Source organism: Chionomys nivalis, chromosome 6 (assembly GCF_950005125.1).
Source record: "Chionomys nivalis chromosome 6, mChiNiv1.1, whole genome shotgun sequence".
In the NCBI taxonomy this organism is placed as follows: domain Eukaryota; kingdom Metazoa; phylum Chordata; class Mammalia; order Rodentia; family Cricetidae; genus Chionomys; species Chionomys nivalis.
The window spans coordinates 69,853,753-69,872,947 of record NC_080091.1 but is presented as its reverse complement, the minus strand read 5'-3'; the positions used below and the strand labels follow the sequence as shown (position 1 = coordinate 69,872,947).

Below are 19,195 nucleotides of genomic sequence, written 5' to 3'. Positions count from 1 at the left end.
CTTCTGAGGCAAGTGGGGAGGAAGGAGCTGTGAGAGGGAACACAGTTGTGTGTTTTATTTTTGATTTACTGTAGGTAAGCATCAGAAAGAGACAAAGCCATGTGCATTGTGGTGCAGAAGCTGTTTTCTCCTTTAGATTGCTCCAGCCAGGTCAACTGCAGTGTGCACCTTTTCCTTTCTTAATTTCTTAATTTTAACTAATTTTACATTTATATATGTGAACTGTATCTACGTCATTTCCCCCTCTCTCCTCCCTCCAAATCCACCCACATCGTCCATCACTCCCCCACAAATTGATAGCCTCTTTTGCTTGAATTATTATTGTTACCCACACACAAATTAGTATACAAATGCAACCTGCAAGTTTAAACCAAATAGTTTAGTGTTGCCCAGATGTATGTTTTTAGATCTGAATATTTGATATTGTATAACCCATCAGCGGGTTTATCTCTGGGGAAGACTTACTCTCCTCCTCCTACCAGACATTAATTACTTGTAATTCTTCATCTAGAAGTGGGGCCTTCTGAGATTTTCCCAGCCAACCTTGGCATGGTAACTGCTCCATTTTCCTTTGATACTCATGGTGAGTGGACTCAGGGCTTCACATGTACTCAAAACGTATGCCCCTAATCTAAATGTGTGTTTTTAAAATATATATATAAGTGACATATAACTATAGGTAGATCATATGAATAGTATAGATGGTCATAGATAAAATAAATGACTAATATGCTAACACTTCACAGTCATTAATATAAAATTGCTTTTCAGTTTTACCATTATTTGAAGTTACTGCAATTATAGTATTACATATGTAAACATGTCAATTAAAAAGCTCTAGACCTGGAGGTGGGCAGAGATAGATAATAGATACATAGACAGATAGAAGGTAGGCAGATAGATAGATGATAGATAGATAGATAGATAGATAGATAGATAGATAGATAGATGCTATAAAATAAGAACACTATAGAAGTGCCTTTGTAATTCAGGTGGTATGGTGGCACTAGTTAACATGGAATAAATGACAAAATAAAAACTAGGTATGCCAAAGTTCTTGCACAATGGAGAGGCAGGCCTACCTGTTTATCAACAGCTGATCCCAAGCCCATCTTCCTGTACTACTTTCTACCATTACAGCAAAGGGAGCACCAAGTTCATCCCTAGCTGCTTTTTTTTTCCTTTTTATTTATTTATTTATTTATTAAAGATTTCTGCCTCCTCCCCACCACCACCTCCCATTTCCCTCCCCCTCCCCCAATCAAGTCCCCCTCCCTCGTCTTCCCTAAGAGCAATCAGGGTTCCCTGCCCTGTGGGAAGTCCAAAGACCATCCATATAGTCATGTAAAGCGACAGAGAAGTAACTCTGAGACAGCCACCTAGGATGTTTCTAGACTTTTCTTTTTCTAATAAAACAGTAACATCTGAACAGAATAATCTTATTTGCCCACTCTTCCCTTCTACTTATTATCTTGTCCAGGCTTTCAAATCTATAAGGGGGTGCTACAGATACCCCAAAACCACAGTGTGATCCAGTATCAAAAAAGGAACCTCTGGTCAAGAGATTAGAATCTCTGCCCTAGTTAAGATCCAACATTCCAGTTGAACAACTTCAGTCACACTGACTAAGAGACCAAGCCTGGAATGTGGGCTCACCTGACACCACACTAAAGAGGTGGGTGAAATTAGTCCTAATGAGTGTACATTTTCTGTAGCATCAAAAGTCTGTCCACTTTGATGAATTATTTAGCCCTTTGCTGTTTCTCTTTCCTAAGCATGCCTTTTCTGACACCTTGGGATTTTCCCTAACCTCTGGGCTTCCTCCTCTTTCTCTCCACTACTGCTCCCCAGGCCCCAGTGCCGTGCCCTGTCTTGTCTGCCAAGTGTGCCAGTTTAAATGGCATAGATTTATTTTTCCCTCTCCTTCATTTCCCTCTGCCAGGAAGCAGCTTAAGTGTACAGCTTGCCTGCCCTGGGGTTTTCTTTTAAATTCTAATAAAGCTGTCCTTAAGCTTCCATTTGAACTCATTCTTAATTTGTTTTAGTAATGAGGCTAGGAACCCCAAGAGAGAGATAATAATTTCCCCTGTATCAAGAGGAACCTCAGAAAAAGTCTGGGTCTTTATCATATTATCAATTCACCAGATAGACTCGGCAGCTGCTGCTCCTAAATTCTTGTCATATACCAAAATCTGCATGTGTTAAGCCCTGTCTAGTAATGTTCTCTGCGGCTTGTAGCTGAAAACCTTCCATAGAGACAAAAGAATTCTGGGTTGGCAAATAAAAGCATGGGAAACCAACCCAGAAGAGATTGTCTTTGCTTCCACACTTAAAGTGCAGACTAGGCTTTGGGGTGACAGGTGTGAGGGGGAAAGCAAAGACACAAGGCATGCGGGTGGCTGGCTATGCTGGGGACCACTTGGCCAGGTAGCCAAAGGAGGGAAACTATGCCATCCACAGCAAAGGCAAGGGCCAGAGCCAAGGCAGGATGCCCGAAAGAGGAGCTGGCCTCAGGAACGCAGGTTCTTATGGCAGAAGCTGAGCCAAATTTAGAGGTAGGAGCTGAGAAGTGAGTTCTGGCAAGAGAGGTTCAGGGGCAGGCTGCTGCCCATGCAACCTTAGGTTAAAAGACACTGTCTGGAACCAACAGGATCTCACCAAGGTTTACACAGCTGGGTCAGATGCCCGATCTCTGCCCCCTTAAAAGCTCTTGAGTTCACGTTATATCTTACCAAAGTGTGATATTTTTCATAAGAATAAACTGAGATTCTCTTAGGATAGGCAATGTGTGTTATTAATCTTTGCACCCTCATTGCTTACCAGGGCTCTTTCCCACCTCCATAACACCAATTTTAATTTTTAAGACAGGAAAATGTATTTGTAATACACATTTGGAGAAACATTAATTTTTTGAGAACATAATATAATTTCATAATTTCTTTTTTTCCTTTTCTTCCCTTCAAACTCTGCCATATACCCTCCTTTCTCTCTTTCAAATTCATGCCCCATTTTTCCTTTAATTTTTGTTACATACATACACATATATAATATATATTACATACATATATCCATATATACAAATATATACAAATGCACACACATTTATATATATATATGAAGAAATTAAGACAAACTATTGTGATAGTTAACCAGTTTCTATGATAAAAGAATTTATACATTCATGAGGACTCAAACACCTCTTAATAGAGTTGGCGTATCTTTCAACACTACCACATAGAAAAACCGTATTTTCAACACATGACATTTAGCATAGTAATAGCAGTGATATACAAGCCTCTGAGGACTAGTGACTCTTAATATTTATTTATTTATTTATTTATTTATTTATTTATTTATTTTATTATGTATATAGTATTCTGCCTGTGTGTATGCCTGCAGACCAGAAGAGGGCACCAGACCTCATTACAGATGGTTGCGAGCCACCATGTGGTTGCTGGGAATTGAACTCAGGACCTTTGGAAGAGCAGGCAATGCTCTTAACCTCTGAGCCATCTCTCCAGCCCCGACTAGTGACTCTTACACTAAGTAAAATTTCTGACATGGCAAGAGTAATGTATAAGCGTTGTTCTTAAAGATCATTTTTAAAGGGCTCAGTAAGAGGTACTATGGAAAGTCCTGATGTGGACTTTGTCAGAGCTACTGCTACATCATCTGTCTCTCTCTTCCTGCCACGTTTTTCTCTTCATTGCCAAATAGCATTTTTTTTCTTTTTTTATTATTATTTAATTAAAAATTTCCACCTCCTACCCTCCTCCCATTTCCCTCCCACTCTCCCCATCCCCCTTCCCCTCCCTCTCCAGTCCAAAGAGCAGTCAGGGTTCCCTGCCCTGTGGGAAGTCCAAGGTCCTCCCCCCCTCCATCTAGGACTAGGAAGGTGAGCATCCAAACAAAGTCATTCAGTGCAGTAGGATCAAAACCCAGTGCCATTTTCCTTGGCTTTTCAGTCAGCCCTCCTTGTCAGCCACATTCAGGGAGATCGGTTTGATCACATGCCATACAAGCACAATGCTGATAGCTTTTAAAGGGAAGCACTCCCTAGATGCCCATGAGGGCATATGAACCTGGTTCCATTCTCTCAGTAATATGGAAATAAGAATGGGTGTTCAGTGTCATGGCCTGGTACTGGGACTTTCCTTGCTGCTTTGGTTTTAACTGATGAAGTCACTTCTCTCAATCTCTAGACCCATCAGTTCCCCCTGGGATCACAGCCCATCTAGATCTTTCCACCATTCTACCTAAGATGGTCATCATTCGGACCCTACCACATGCTCAGACTCTCTTGTTGCCTCTTCTCTTTTCACAAAAGCTATCTGAAACAAATCAAGACACTGGCTTTCACTTTTCAATTACCCTTGTATACTAATAAAGCTTCTACAGGCTTTCCATGAAGAAAAATTATAGACTTGCTGAGTGGTAATGGTGCACGCCTTTAATCCCAGCACTCAGGAGGCAGAGGCAGGTGGATCTCTTGAATTCTAGGCCAGCTTTGTATACAGAAAGATCGAGTTCCAGAACAGCCAGGGATGCAGAGAAAAACCCTGTCTTGAAAAAACAACAAAAGGGAGAAAAGAAAGAAGAAAAAAAGAAAAGTTACAGAGCATAAATTTTATAAAAGAAGAAAAGATCAAAGATCAATTTAACTTTTTCACAATCCCAACTTGTTGCTTAGAAATTGATAAGATACCAAATACTGTTATCGTTTATTGAATTTGTAGCAAAGTTATGGGGAAAATGATATTTTTCTCTCCCAAGGAAATGTTATAAGGCATAATTTGTCAGAAGATGGGTAAAATAATGGTTATTGGGAAAACAAATGTACGAAAGAGACCTCAAACCATTAGTGTACTTGTCGCATAAATAATCTTCTCTTAATTAAAATTTTCTGTATATTTTATTTAGTTCATAATTTTGCAAATGTCCTATAGGTAATAATGACTCAGGCATTGGCATATTTATATAAATATATAATTTTGTAGACTAAATTCTTATATTACTGGTGTACACATTTTGAAATATATCAGAAATTCTGCCAGCATAAGCAAGCCACCAACGAGAGGCTGTCTGGCTCTGTGGTGGCAATGCTTTCTTAAAGTCTAGAATCGTATGTCCAGTCTTCCAGCTCACTGATTCTTCCCTCAGCATTATCAAGTCTTCTGTTAAAGCCTGTTGTTGAGTTTGCCAATTCACTTATTCTGTTCTTCATCTCTAGAATTTTTATTTTGAAATGGTTAACTTTTATTTCTCTGTCAAACATCTCATGTTGCTCATGAATTATTTCCCGAATTTCGCTTAGTTTTTTGTCAGTATTTTCTTGTAATTCCCTGAATTTTTGTAAAAGGACAATTCTGAATTGTTTGTCTGTCATTTCATAGATTTCCTCCTCTTCATCTTGGTCTGTTTCTAGAGGTTTCTTGATGTCTTCCAACAACGCTGTGTTTCTCTGGTTTTTCATCATCCGATTATCCTTATGTTGCTGCCTGTACATTTGATGAGACGGTGGCCTCTTTGAACCTTGGTTGGCATTCTTTGGTGGCAATAGATCTTTACTAATTCTAGCCTGGGATTCTGCATGGCCCGGCTGGTGGCAACCCAGACATTGAAATTTTCCAATCAGAGGAGAAAAAGAAAAAAAGAATGAAAAGGAATGAAAGCTTAAATAACTTATAGTATAGCATCTAAAGAGCAAAACTACAAGATTTTAGCATTCAAAAGGGCTGAGAGACAGGAATAGAAAGCTTACTTATAGAAGCAACAGCATGAAAGTTTCCAAACCTGTAGAAAGATATAAATATCAGGGTTCAAAAAAGTCAAAGGACACCAGTCACGTTTAATCAAAATAAAATCACCAGAAATGTATTCCAATAAAACTATCATCAATGTTTAGACTACAAGAGAGAATTCTGAAAACAGCAACATAAGATCAGAAACACTGATGACAACTTATGCTGGAGAAGATGTGGAGTAAAGGGAACACTCCTGCATTGCTGGTGGAAGTGTAAACTTTGGAAATCAGTATGGCAATTTCTCAGAAAATTAGAAAACTATATACCTCAAGATCCAGCAATACACTTTTAGGAATATACCCAAAGGATGCTCAATCATACCACAAGAACATGAGCTCAACTATGTTCATAGCAGCATTATTTGTCACAGCCAGATCCTGGAAACAACCTAAATGCCTCTTGACCAAAGAATGAATAAAGAAAATGTGGTACATTTACAAAATGGAGTACTACACAGCAAAAAAAAATCTTGAAATTTGCAAGCAAATGGATGGATCTAGAAAACCAGTAACCAAGACTCAGAAAGACAAATGTAATGTGTACTCACTCATAAGTGGCTTTTAGACATAAAGCAAAGAAAAACCAGCCTACAATCCACAATTTCAGAAAACCTAGACAACAAAGAGAGACATACATGGATCTAATCAACATGAGATGTTGAAAAAGGCAAGATCTCCTGAAATTGTGAGCATGAGGATTATGGGAGAGGGTAGAAGGGGAAGGAGGAGAAAGTGAGGGGAGTGGAATATATATATAGCTCAATAAAAACAATACAAGGAACTGCTTATGTATCAAATATCTCTGCAGAAACATTACAGGGCACAAAAGGGTAGCATTACTCACTTAAAGTACTGAATGGATCCCTGCCAACTAAGAACACTACAGTCAGAAAAGGTGCCATTCAGATATCAACGAGGAACAAAGACTTAGACACACATCTGAGAGAGCTCGTTGCTGAGCTTGTATTCTAAGGAATGCTAGGGAGAGTGATAAATGGAAACACTGAATCAAACCTAGACTCCCCTAATCATGTGTACTAATATAAAATTTAAAAAGCAAACTTATTAAAGAAAAGGAACGTCACGCAAGCATGAAGATGTACGTTCAACCCAAGCACCTATGCAATAAGTCTGCCATGGTGACTTCCACTTTTAATCCTCTACCTAAAGAGGCAAATGATGTGGGAGTGTCATATCAATCTGTTGATTTCATTGGTTAAGTAATAAAGAAACTGCTTGGCTCTCATAGGTTAAAACATAGGTGGGTGGAGTAAACAGAATAGAATACTGGGAGGAAGAGGAAGTGAGCTCAGATGCAGGGCAGCTCCTCCGAGAGACAGGCGCCATGCTCCCCTCTCCAGAGCAGACGCGATGAAACTCCGACCCAGGATAGACGTAGGCTAGAATCTTCCTGGTAAGCGCACTTCAAGGTGCTACACACATGAATAGAAATGGGCCAAGCAGTGTTTAAAAGAATACAATGCTTGTGTTGTTATTTCGGGTATAAAGCTAACCATGCGGGAGCCGGGCTGTGGGAAGAGGCCCGCGGCTCCCACTACAGGCAAAGGCGGGTAAGTCTCTGGACCTCATTGGCCAGCCAGCGTAGCTGGTCTGAGTGAGAGATTCTGTCTCAAAAGAAACAAGACAGACAGCGCCTGGGGGAATACCTTAGCCTCCACATGTCATACACAAGTGCACATACACATGTGCACACATATATCATATGCACACACATACACCAAAAAGAAAAAAGTAATCAGCCAGGCCTTGGTGGCTCCCAGCACTTTGGGAGGCAGAGCCAGGTAGGTCTCTGCGTTTGAGGCCAGCCTAGTCTACAGAGTGAGTTCCAGGACAGCCAGGATACACAGAGAAATCCTGTCTCAAAAATTAAAAGGAAATAAATCATAAGTACAATGATTCATTAAGGAATATACAATATAAAGGCATATATAATGCATAGCATCAGAAAGTTAATGTGGGAGAACCAATAAAATGAAAGTGTGGAGTATTTTTATGACCACAGTTATGTTGCTATCAGATTAAAATGTCTGTTGTAACTACATGTTTTCGTAAGTACCATAGTAAGCACAAGGTAAAAACCTATAATTATACACTAAAAACAGAAAAAAATGGATAAAAACATACTACTTGTGGAGAAAAAATTGTTTAACCACAAAGAAATATCATAAGCAAGCATGAACCAATTCAGAAAAATGAACAAAATGACAGTGGTATATTTTTGCCCACCAATAATTACTTTGGATATAAATTGTCTAAATTCTGAAATTAAAAGATATACAGTAGGTGCCTGGAATAAAAAACAAAAACAAAAACCCAACCATCTGGAATGCAAATGAAACATACTTTCCTGTAAAGAATTATGTCGAGCCGGGCGGTGGTGGCGCACGCCTTTAATCCCAGCACTCGGGAGGCAGAGGCAGGCGGATCTCTGTGAGTTCGAGGCCAGCCTGGTCTACAAGAGCTAGTTCCAGGACAGGCTCCAAAGCTACAGAGAAACCATGTCTCGAAAAACTAAATAAAATAAATAAAATAAAATAAATTAAAAATTATGTCATCTGAAAGTAAAAGGACGGAGAAAAATATTTCATGCAAATGGAGACCAATAGACAACATTTCATCAGACAAAGTAAACTTGACCAACAGAAACTGTAAAAAAAATACCACAAAGGTAACTGCAGAAAAATGCAGAGGTCAGTTTAACCAGATAACAGTTACAAATGTGTATATACCTGCTGTGGGACAACGGTCTTTTATCCTGTCATCCTGTCACTTGTATTATTTTTAATAAAATGCTGATTAGCCAGTAGCCAGGCAGGAAGTAAAGGCGAGAATTATGGGAAGAGGAACATTTCAGTCTGCAGCTGTCACCCAGACAGAGAGGAAGCAAGATGTGACTGCCTCACCAAAAAAAAAAAAAAAAAAAAAAAAAAAGGTACCAAGTCACGTGACTAACACAGACAAGAATTATGGGCTAATATAAGTTATAAGAGCTAATAAGAAGCCTGAGCTAATAGGCCAAGCAATTTATAATTAATGTAGGCCTCTGAGTGTTTATTTGGGAATAAATGGCTTATATGACTGGGTGGGACAGAAACCCCAGTCAAAATATACCCAAAACATGAGACCTGGAAGCATAAATCAGTGCTAATGGGTATGAAGAAAGAGTTAGACCATATTAAATGACAAGAGAAGACTTCAACATTTCATCTGTGGTGGACAGATTGTCCAGACATAAAATTATCAGGGACACATACTTAAACTATACAAAACAGACCTTATAGATATTTATAGAACATTCTAATCGATAGCTATAAAATACACACCTTTGATTGCATGCACATAAAACATATCCCAGACAAAGTGTTATCTACACACCTTGTTTATTACAGTACTAATCACAACAGCTGAAACATATAACCCACCTAAGTCATCATTAGTGAAGAAATAAATATGAAAAGGTGATATGTTGATAATAGAATATTATTACACCATAAAAAGTGGAAAGTTGCAACAATACTGATAGTCTTTCAGGTTAGCTAAAATTAATCTAAACAGGCATATAAATACCACATGATCTCATATATGAGATATTAAATGTTGACCTTCCAGAGAGTAGAAGAGGTTATCAGACCCTTGAGTAACTAGCAAGAATTGAGGAATATGGAGCTGTTTGCCAATGGACGTATGACTACAGTTACGTAGGAATAATGTGTTTAAATGGAAACATTAGGCAGCTAACTAGGAAATAGACAAGCAATTTCTTATAGAAAGGAAAAATAGTGAAGAAAGGAAATGCAGGATGGAGGCAAGAGAAATGAAGACGAATGCTTACAGATTTTCTGTTTGGATAATGAAAACATTCTTAAATAGCTTATAAATAATGAATGTACAGTTTAGTTAACTCACTAAAAGCATCTGGTGGTGCATTTTGAATGGATGAATAAAGTTACATATGATTTATGTTTCAATAAGATTATGACAAAAAAACATAATTTGAGAAATCATGGGCTAGTTTCCTTAATTACGTGGTTACTGTGTATTATTTGTAAGAGCTTATTGATGGTTGCAAGTCATCTTGCTGAGAGTGTGTGCTTGCTCAGCATATTGTTCTGGAGTATGACCTCAGGCAGATTCCTGAGGCTGAGTTCATGTAACCAAAACCAAAGTTACACAAGTTCAAATATCATAACAATAGAAGAGTCTCACAAAGTGAGGAGAGTAGGCAATACTGATGGAAATAACAACTTCAATAAAACTCACAGAAACTGGAAAAGTGCTAATTTTCTGAGACTTTTGGGATCAGAATTAAAAGTCCTAGGTTACACAGATTAACCTGAGTCTTAAGTCTACAAGGAAGAGCTAAATTAGAAAGAATAAGGAAAAAAAAACACAAGAGAAAGGAAGAAGAAAGACCAAATGGAATGATGACATGCCAACAGAAAATCAAAGGGAAAAACATATTCAAGAAATTAAGAATGAGTAGCAGAAAATATTATGCCAACAACAATAATAACAGAAAAATCAGAAAATTGTTTGAGAATGGGAAGTAAAGCCAAATTCAGATAAATTCTTTCAGAACCAGTTTTGGACCATCATCCATAAAACAGCACTTAGTCCACAGTGCTTAGTCCACAAGGATGACACCAGCTAAGACCCTAAGAAATAGAGGAGGGGGACCCCAAATGGCTTTGCCCTGTAGTCAGACTGATGGATATCTTCAATATCACCATAGAACCTTCATCCAGCAACTGATGAAAACAGAGGCAGGACCTACATCAGAGCGCTGGACTAACTCCCAAAGCCGAGTTGAAGAGTGGGAGGAATGAGAATATGAGCAAAGAGATCAAGACCATGATGGGTACACCCACTGAAACAGTCTACCTGAGCTAATGCAGCTTACCAACACCAGCCAGACTGGGAAGAAACAATCATAGGGCTAAACTAGTCCCTCTGAATGTGGTTGACAGTTGCATGGCTGGGGCAGACCAAGGGGCCACTAGCAGTGGCACCGGGATTTAGCCCTACTGTTTATACTGACTTTTTGGGAACCTATTCTCTTTGGATGGATACCTTGCTCAGCCTAGATACAGGCCATGGACCTTCCCTAAAGCAATGTGCCTTACCTTCTCCGTGGATGGATGGGGGGGATGTGGTGGGGGGTTAGTGGAGGAAATGGGAGGAGGAGAGGGAGCGGAAACTTCGATTAGTATATATAATGAAAAAAGATAGTTTGCTTTTTTAAAAATAAAAATAAAAGTAAAATAAAATAAAGAGTGTGCCTAGAGTAGTAGTAGCCTACAATATTTGCGATCATATCAGATCCTTAAGGTTCATGCCTAATTCCTGATAACTAAGAAGGCAGCACATCCATGCAAGTTGTCTGCAGCAATTTTTATGGACAAATGACTTTTAAATTCTGCAAATTAATTTTTTCTCATATAGAAAAAAGAGCTTCATAATAACTAATTTGTTAATACCAATACTATTTTTTAAGATTCCTGTGAGAAATTAATATGTTAGAACACATATATAATAGGAATACTGTCTGGTGTTGAGGCGCTACTTAATCAGCCCTAAGAATGCTTGATGTTGCCTTACAGAATTCTTCAAGTAAGACAGCAAGGTCACAGACTCACCAAGAGTATTCCAGGGAACAATAGTATATTACCTGACCTATACTCTATGAACCAAAGATAGATAAACGTCTTGCAGAAACTTCTGTCACTGTCATCCATCCTGACTCAGTGGACAAGTCTAAGAGTCAGGCTTTCTTTTTTGGTTTGTTTGTTTGCTTACTTGCTTGTTTGTTTTTCAAGAAAGGGTTTCTCTGTAGCTTTGGAGCCTGTCATGGAACTAGTTCATGTAAACCAAGCTGGCCTTGAACTCACAGAGATTCTCCTGCCTCTGCCTTTCGAGTGCTGGGATTAAAAGTGTGAACCACCACCGTCCAACCAAGAGAGTCAGATTGCAATCTCATGACTACTTAATCAATTGGAAATGATGTCTGTGATAATTTTTTTTAAAAACTGTTAAAGCTGAATAAACACTGTCTATTTCTTCAGACCTTCCCCAGCTGAAAACCAAATATTAAACCAATAGTAAAATTTAAAACCTCACAAATGATGAAATTTTAAAAAAATAGATGATATCATAACATGATATATTTAGTCTTATAAATATTTGTGTTCATCATTATTAAATTTTAAAAGGTAAATTTGGGCATTTTTATATTTGATATACTTTTAATAGAAAAAGAAATGTTAGAATTCATGTATTATTATTAGCTTTGAACCAGATACTTTATCTAACACTATAAACAATATCAAAAAGTATGGATTGCATGTATTGTAAGAATAATTGTCAAAAGTTATGAAAAAGTAAGAATGAATTTTTCTAATTATCACCAGGGACATAACAAAAGTCTCATTACTTCTTTCATAAGAGTTTTAGGTAAAAAATAATACACAAGAAAGTTCTGTGTGTGATGCAAATTACTATGCCAACATATCACTTTTTTGTCTCAACACGTTAAATCAATCCTAGGTGCAACTACCATAAGAAGAGATATGCAGCATGTATACATACAAACATAACCTATGCATTCAAGGTCCTTCTTTGGATTCATTTTTCTTTGATAATTTTAAATTTGAACAAGAAGAAGTTAAAATTATGGGAACTAAAAAGGTATATTCTACAAGAATATCCTAACATAGTTTGAGGAGAAGGTCAAGGAATGAAAACCATCTAAACTATAGATTAATAACAATATATTGGCAAGACTTAACAACCTTGGTTATCTGCATCACCGATTCACACTAAGACACTTTATTTAATGTTGCTGCTAAGAACAAAGAGTGCCTCGATTTCATCTTGCCAACTGGACCATAAGAGCTGTGTGCCACCCAGAATCCTTATAATTTGCTTTGCATATGATTGCTGACTAGCGCTGGGGGTGAAGGAGAAGAGGAAAAATAAGTACTGTAGGTATTGTAAATTATTCCGGTAATCTGGATTAGATTCATATTAGTAGAGAGAAAAATATCCTTACAGTAGACTTGCTAGTGCTACAAAGGTCACCCACTTTAGACAGCATTGGTAACACCTGTGGGCCTGTCTCAATTGATCAATTGATGAGCTTAGCTTTGATAGGAAACATGGCTCCTCTTCAACTCCAGGAGATCTTCCCAGTAACCCAACCTGATCAGAATCTCACCTCGATGCAAGTCTCCTTCATTTTTCCCCATTAAATATTGACAGCACGGGTGATGGGAAGGACTCCTATTTTACACTACCCAGGTAAATTCACCATCTGCACAGCTGTTGAGTTATCGTCACACCTTGATGTGTGTGAGAATAAACTAAAAAGCTTCTAACAGAAGCAAATTCCAAGTTTTTGCTTAAGAGATTCTAATCAATACACGTTTCTATGCTCAAACTAGATTTGAGGCTTTCAGATGTCCGGACTCGCCTCTCTTCAGCATTGCCTTCTGGATACCTGTGGCAGGGGTGAAACAAAAACCAGCCTCTGCCTTTGAAGACCTATAATCCAGACCAACTGGAGACCCCTGACTGAAGCTCCACTTCTCTTCCAAGCCCAGCTGGCCACCAGGTGACTGACCCCAGTCTCCTCACTTCTGTCACTACAACCGTCACCCCGATAAATACCATGCATCCGCCATTGTCTGGTGTTCTGTGGTGTCAACTAAGAGACAGAATAGAAACTAGTTCAGCTATCCACTTGACAGTCTAAAAAGTACCACCAAGAAGTAAAATTGATTTAAAGAATCATTTAATCAACTCGTCTCTGTACAGTTGAAATTTTTGGAAGTGGAGTCAATAGTTTTTGACAAAGCAGTAACTACTCAAGGAAATAACAGAGAGGAAGCCAAGCATCTCACGTGCACTCTGGATGGCTTTATCTTTATTTTTGCACTTCCCCTCAAGTTTCAAATTGAGTGTTTTAAGATTTTATAACCTGAAACAGGAAGAAAGGTCTAAGTGTTTCTTCAGTCACGGTTTCTTGTTCACTGAGAGGAGCTTTATATCAAAACCTGAACCAGATGTCCGAGAAACTGGTTTTGTTCATTTTTTCCTTCCTCCCTGAACTAAATCACTAAGTTATGGTGACATTCAGGTAAGTTTGTTGCACAGTTTGCTAAAGTTATGGAAAAGGGCAGATCCAAGAAGCCATACCTATGGAAACCTATTCGTCTCGGGCATCCCAGGCAAGACATAGGATACCATTTATGATGTGCATATTCTTTATGAAGTAGCAGGGACTCAAATCTGTTCTCTACATAATGCCCCATATGTCTTTTTTGCTCATATTACATAGAGTTACTGTTCTTACAGTGGATGCCCTTTGAGTAGGGAAAATGGCAGCCTTGGTCCAAAGTCACAGACCCTTTATGTGCTTCTCCCTGGAGAGATCAAATAGCATTCATTTTATGGAATCTTAATTATGATGAAACTAAAGATGATGTCAAAACTTTGTGATTACAAATGCTGATTGTTTCAACACTTGGAGTAGACAAGATCATCAAAAAAAGTTGGACTGAATTTGTGTTCACAAAATTGTTTACCAAGTCATGCAAAGAAAACTATGCAAGTAATTATTTAAGGTAATCCAGTGGCAGAGTTTTGACTTGGAAGTTTCCTTTGATGCTCGATTGTACATTTGTAGCACTATTGGGTGAAAACAGAAGGAGAAAGCTAGAGTTTCCCTTGTAGGTTTTGGGGTTTGTGGTATTTATGCATAAGTGACAGTATTTTTGAGAGGTTGGTAAACAAGTGCAAATCAAAGTACTAAAACTAAAATAGCAGTTTTGTGATAAAAAACCTTCAGCCATAAAGCAATTCAAATAATAAGAAACTGATTAACCACCTGGAATGCACACATTGTAGAGCCTATTGCCATATAGAAACTTGGTCTGGGGCCTGACAGTAAAAATGTTTATAATGATGAAAACTCACTCCTGTAAGGTTTTCTTTAACCCAGAAGTCACATCTCTACAAATTTCTGTGAGACCATTCCCTATCTCATGAAGCATAATTATCAGTCTCTGATTTTGACTCTCATCCTTAACCTATTAAATCATTCATGAATACATTCTACATATGTAAAACACCACCACTCTTTGCTGCTCTTTTTTCTTTGGGTAAGATCTAAATTTGCTTCTTTAGATTCTCATGATTTGATCTTTTCACAAACTTCCTTTGAAGTAAAATATACTGGAGTGACATTTGGTTTGAAACTCTTTCTCTCTATCATCCCTGTTTCTTTATAGAATATAGAAGCATGGAATAGTTTATTACAAGAGGTCATTTTGCTTAGGTATCAAAAATAATAGAAAATGCAATTGCAGTGAAAGCAGTGAGTTGCCACTGTAATCACAGTGATTATAAATACTATTCCTGGGTTAAACAACCTCAGAAAGATAATCCTACTAACACTTCCAGGAAATTGGAAACGTTTTCCTGAGCATTAGATCATTGTCAAAGGCATCAGATCTAAATAACACATACCTATGTTCGGGTGCAGAACCTAGCACATCTTAAGCTTGAAGTCTGAATCTCTATATTTTTAAAGCTTTTCCAAGTACTGCTCTAAAGCCATTACAAGCAAATGAATGGAGAAATGGACTTCAACAAGTGTACACCATCCTTGAAAATGGTCTTTATAACTGCACTACTGAACACACTATACCAAAAGCGAGAGCACTCTGCTTTTCTGGTGTAGCTATCAATAAAAGTGGCAAAGGATGCTGATTTAAGGATAGGCCAGAAAGGAATTAACTTTTAGGCATTGAAGAAATGCTTTAAACACTCTAGTTTGCCATCTTCTTTCTTTGTTAAGGAATAGATTTGTGCTAGTCATCACATTCAGAGGAGATGACTTACAGATCAGATATTTGGTTATGAGAAGGCAATGTAGTTTGCCAAGAACAATGAGCCTAGTGGGTGACTGTGCACACAGGGTCTTAGATGGAGAGAGCCCCATGAAGTTGGAGGAATGAGATGCTGTCCTGGAGAACTGAGGGGGTGGAGAGTGTGAGTGAGGAACAAAGCTCAGAGCGGGAAAGTGTAATGACTTACCTGTAACACTTTGGTCAAATTGTTAAACAGAGCTTGGCCAGCACTCACTTTGTATTTGACGCCTCTCACTGTACCATTTTTGCTTAAAATGTTGACTCGTCTCGTTCCAAAAGCCTTCTCACTGGCTGTCCTGGCTAATACCAGCAAGTCATCCTGATCTTTCTCGTGTTCGCTATCTTCTGGTCCAGTGTGGCCGTTTTGCTGTCTCTCAGAGTCTCTGAGTCCATCTAGTCCACAGACACTGGCACATTCAGAATCCAGAGAGCCCGGGGGTTGTCCATCTTCATAAACTTCTTTCAGAACTCTGCCACTGTGAGACGAGGCAATCCGAAACCGGACTTTCCGCGGCCTGTCACTTTCTGCCTTTGTCTCTCTTTTTAGCATGGTCACCTCCACCCACATGCACAGTTCACACCATTATGGATCTGCTGTCAGTTCCTCCCTTGGCCACAGCAACAGCAGAGCTGACTTCCAAAGACAGCAGCCCTCCCGTGGCACTAAGAGTGAAAGAAAAGAGGATGCCCAAGGACATGCGGTGTGCCTTGGCTATAAATAATGCATGTGCATGTGTGCTATGGTTACCATTAAACTAAAACCTGCAAAACGATCCCAGCCCTTAAATATTAAACATGCAGGGTGGGCTCTGACAGAACAAGTGCAAGAAAGTGGCCTGAGATGAGACATACAGTAAGCATGCGACAAGGACGTAAGGGGCTTGAATGTCAAAGCAGATGATGGGTGTCGAAATGATCTTACCTGAAACAACTCTACAGGTTACCGTCTAGAATGGAGGTCTGAAATAAAATGTAGAATCTAATGTGTGGGACACAGGTACCCCCATCATCTCTAAGTGCTAGTTTCTTCTCCCACTCTCTCCAGGCAATCTTTCAAAGGGACAGCGAGTGTGCTCCACGCCTGCATAAACCTGCAGGGTGAACTCTAGTTAAGTAGCTGACGAGACTGCAATACCATTGCATAGGCAGATATTCAGCATGTTCTTGGTAGTACTTTTCTAAAGGCAAGCTTTCACACTATGAAAGAAAGAACTTCAGGTCGGTTGTGTTCCTACCTCTGCTAGGAGGGAGTGTTCTCTTCGACACAGGGAGGGGTTTGGAAAGGAGATGTGGAATGATGAAGGAAGAATGGAAAATCCTCTAAGCCAGCCAGATCAGCAACAGCCATCCAGGTGATGGGCACTGATAGATGCTCCATCCAGTCACTCCTGCACCTGCCTGGTGTGTTTTCTATCACTCTGGCAAACATCCAAGAAGCTTTTTAAGTTGTAAGATTGTGTTGAAATGTTTCTAGTGAGTGTAGTAAGCTAACTGAATACCTAGAAAAGAGTAGAATCAACTAACCCACAGTGTATTTTACAGTCAATTGTTTATGTTTTAATCTAAGATCTTTGTTGATATTGTTTTTCAAAATTAAGAAAATACTCGATAGAAAAAAATTGAAGACAAAAGCCTCACCAGACACATGAAAGTTTTTTTGCCTATTGCAGTGTGTAACATGGAGGTGGTTACAACGCAAACAAAACTGGACAGCTTGGCTTTTTGCTTTTAAGCACAAGAGTAACCAAGTGCCATTTTTGGCCAAGAAGTGAACAAAAATTATTAATCCCTTATGGTCCAAAGCAGTTAAGACAGAGAGTCTTCTGTCTGCAATTTTGAGAAGTCGTCGGGCATATGCCACCTTCCCTTACTGGTTTGGTCATGTTCAGGTATTATCCAGCAGTAACAGCCACTATGAGTTCTTGAGTCCAGCAGTCCTGCCATGCCCAAAGCCACTGCTTTGCTGCTGTCCTCTCCGGCCTCCAGCTCCTGTCATCTTTCTTCTCCCTTTTCTGCCAAGGTCCCTGAGCTTTGCAGAGGGCATGGTATAGATGTGTGCTATGTGCCTGAGCATTCCACGGTCACTTATTCTCTGCTCTTTGACCAGCTGTGAGTTTCTACCCACTGCACGCAAAAACATCTGCTCTCATGAGGTCTGAGAACTGTACTAACCTGTGAGAAGCATGGTATGAATTTATAGGGTGGTTTGATATGTCCATTTATCAAAATAACAGTTGGCAGTTTATTCTTGTGGCCTGCAAGCTACCCAACCTTGGGTTCTCGCAGTACCATTAGCTGAGGTACTGTGGACAATTGAAGGCTTCTGGGGAAGGCAGATGCAGTTTTCTCTAAGGGTGAAGCTCGGGTAGGTCACCCATGCTGCAGTTGGATGGCCCCACACTCAGAATTACATGGACAGCAGAAATTTAAGTCAATGAGCTATTAAGTCAAAAACACAAAAGTAGGCATGAAGTTGGAGGGATATCAAGGTGGGAGAGGATCCAAGAGGAATTAAGGGAAGAGTTGGTAAATATAATCAAAATTCATTGTATGGAAGTGCCAAAGAATTACAGATCACTTATTAAAAGACTAAAAATTATACAGAGAGCCTGTCAGAATCAAAGAGAAATTTACAATCAATCTCTACTCTGCATGATTATGTATTGAGAAATTATAACATGCATATATAATATAATGTGTGGTGGGTGTATATGTGTGTGTGTGTGTGTGCATCTATATATAATATATTAGGCCACAGAGTCAAATACAAATCCATACTACATTTATTAACTTACTACATTTAATTTACTATATTATTATTACTACATTCATTATCTTACTCTTTTATACATACAGTATCATTCTTTGCCATTATCTCTGAGAAACATAAATTTGATTTAATTATGCTAATATCCACACCTTCCCCATTTGCTACTGTACAGTCTAGAAAATCTGGACATTTGGGATGTAACATGCCTATTTTTTTGTATCACATAAGTATTCCCTCACTAAATTACCTGCTATGGCAAGGTAGCTCTGAGTCTACTGGACATTCAATTTGTTCTTAAAAGGGAGATGATTCATTTAAAATATTCTATAAACTATGAAACACACATATGCATCCATGTACACAAAACACATGCTTTGAAATGTATGTTTAACATGATCTAAAATTCCATCATTCTAATGAAGCATCTCTGCCCTTCACATAGGTTCCTCACACTAACAGAAATATCTTTAGCACGATAAACTATATGTTTGATATATATTATTATAATCCACACCTGTCTTAAGCTAAAATGAAATTATACTGTTATGTTCAGTAGATAATTCTTTGCATTTCCTCATTTCCTCAAGCTATGAATATTCCATAAGTATCCTAAACACTGCTCAAATATAAAACCTAGAATAGATGCGGTAAATGTAAATATGTAAAATTATG

General features: G+C 38.6%; 1 protein-coding gene across 1 annotated transcript in view; it reads right to left on the bottom strand.

Annotated features, from left to right (window-relative positions):
- Window positions 1-16,303, bottom strand: part of Grxcr1 (glutaredoxin and cysteine rich domain containing 1) — a 107,045-nt gene extending 90,742 nt beyond the window's left edge. The window contains exon 1 of the mRNA XM_057772615.1: window positions 15,920-16,303. Coding sequence (XP_057628598.1) covers window positions 15,920-16,303 — 384 coding nt within the window. The remainder of the gene's footprint in view (window positions 1-15,919) is intronic.
- Between the last annotated feature and the right edge of the window lie 2,892 nt (window positions 16,304-19,195).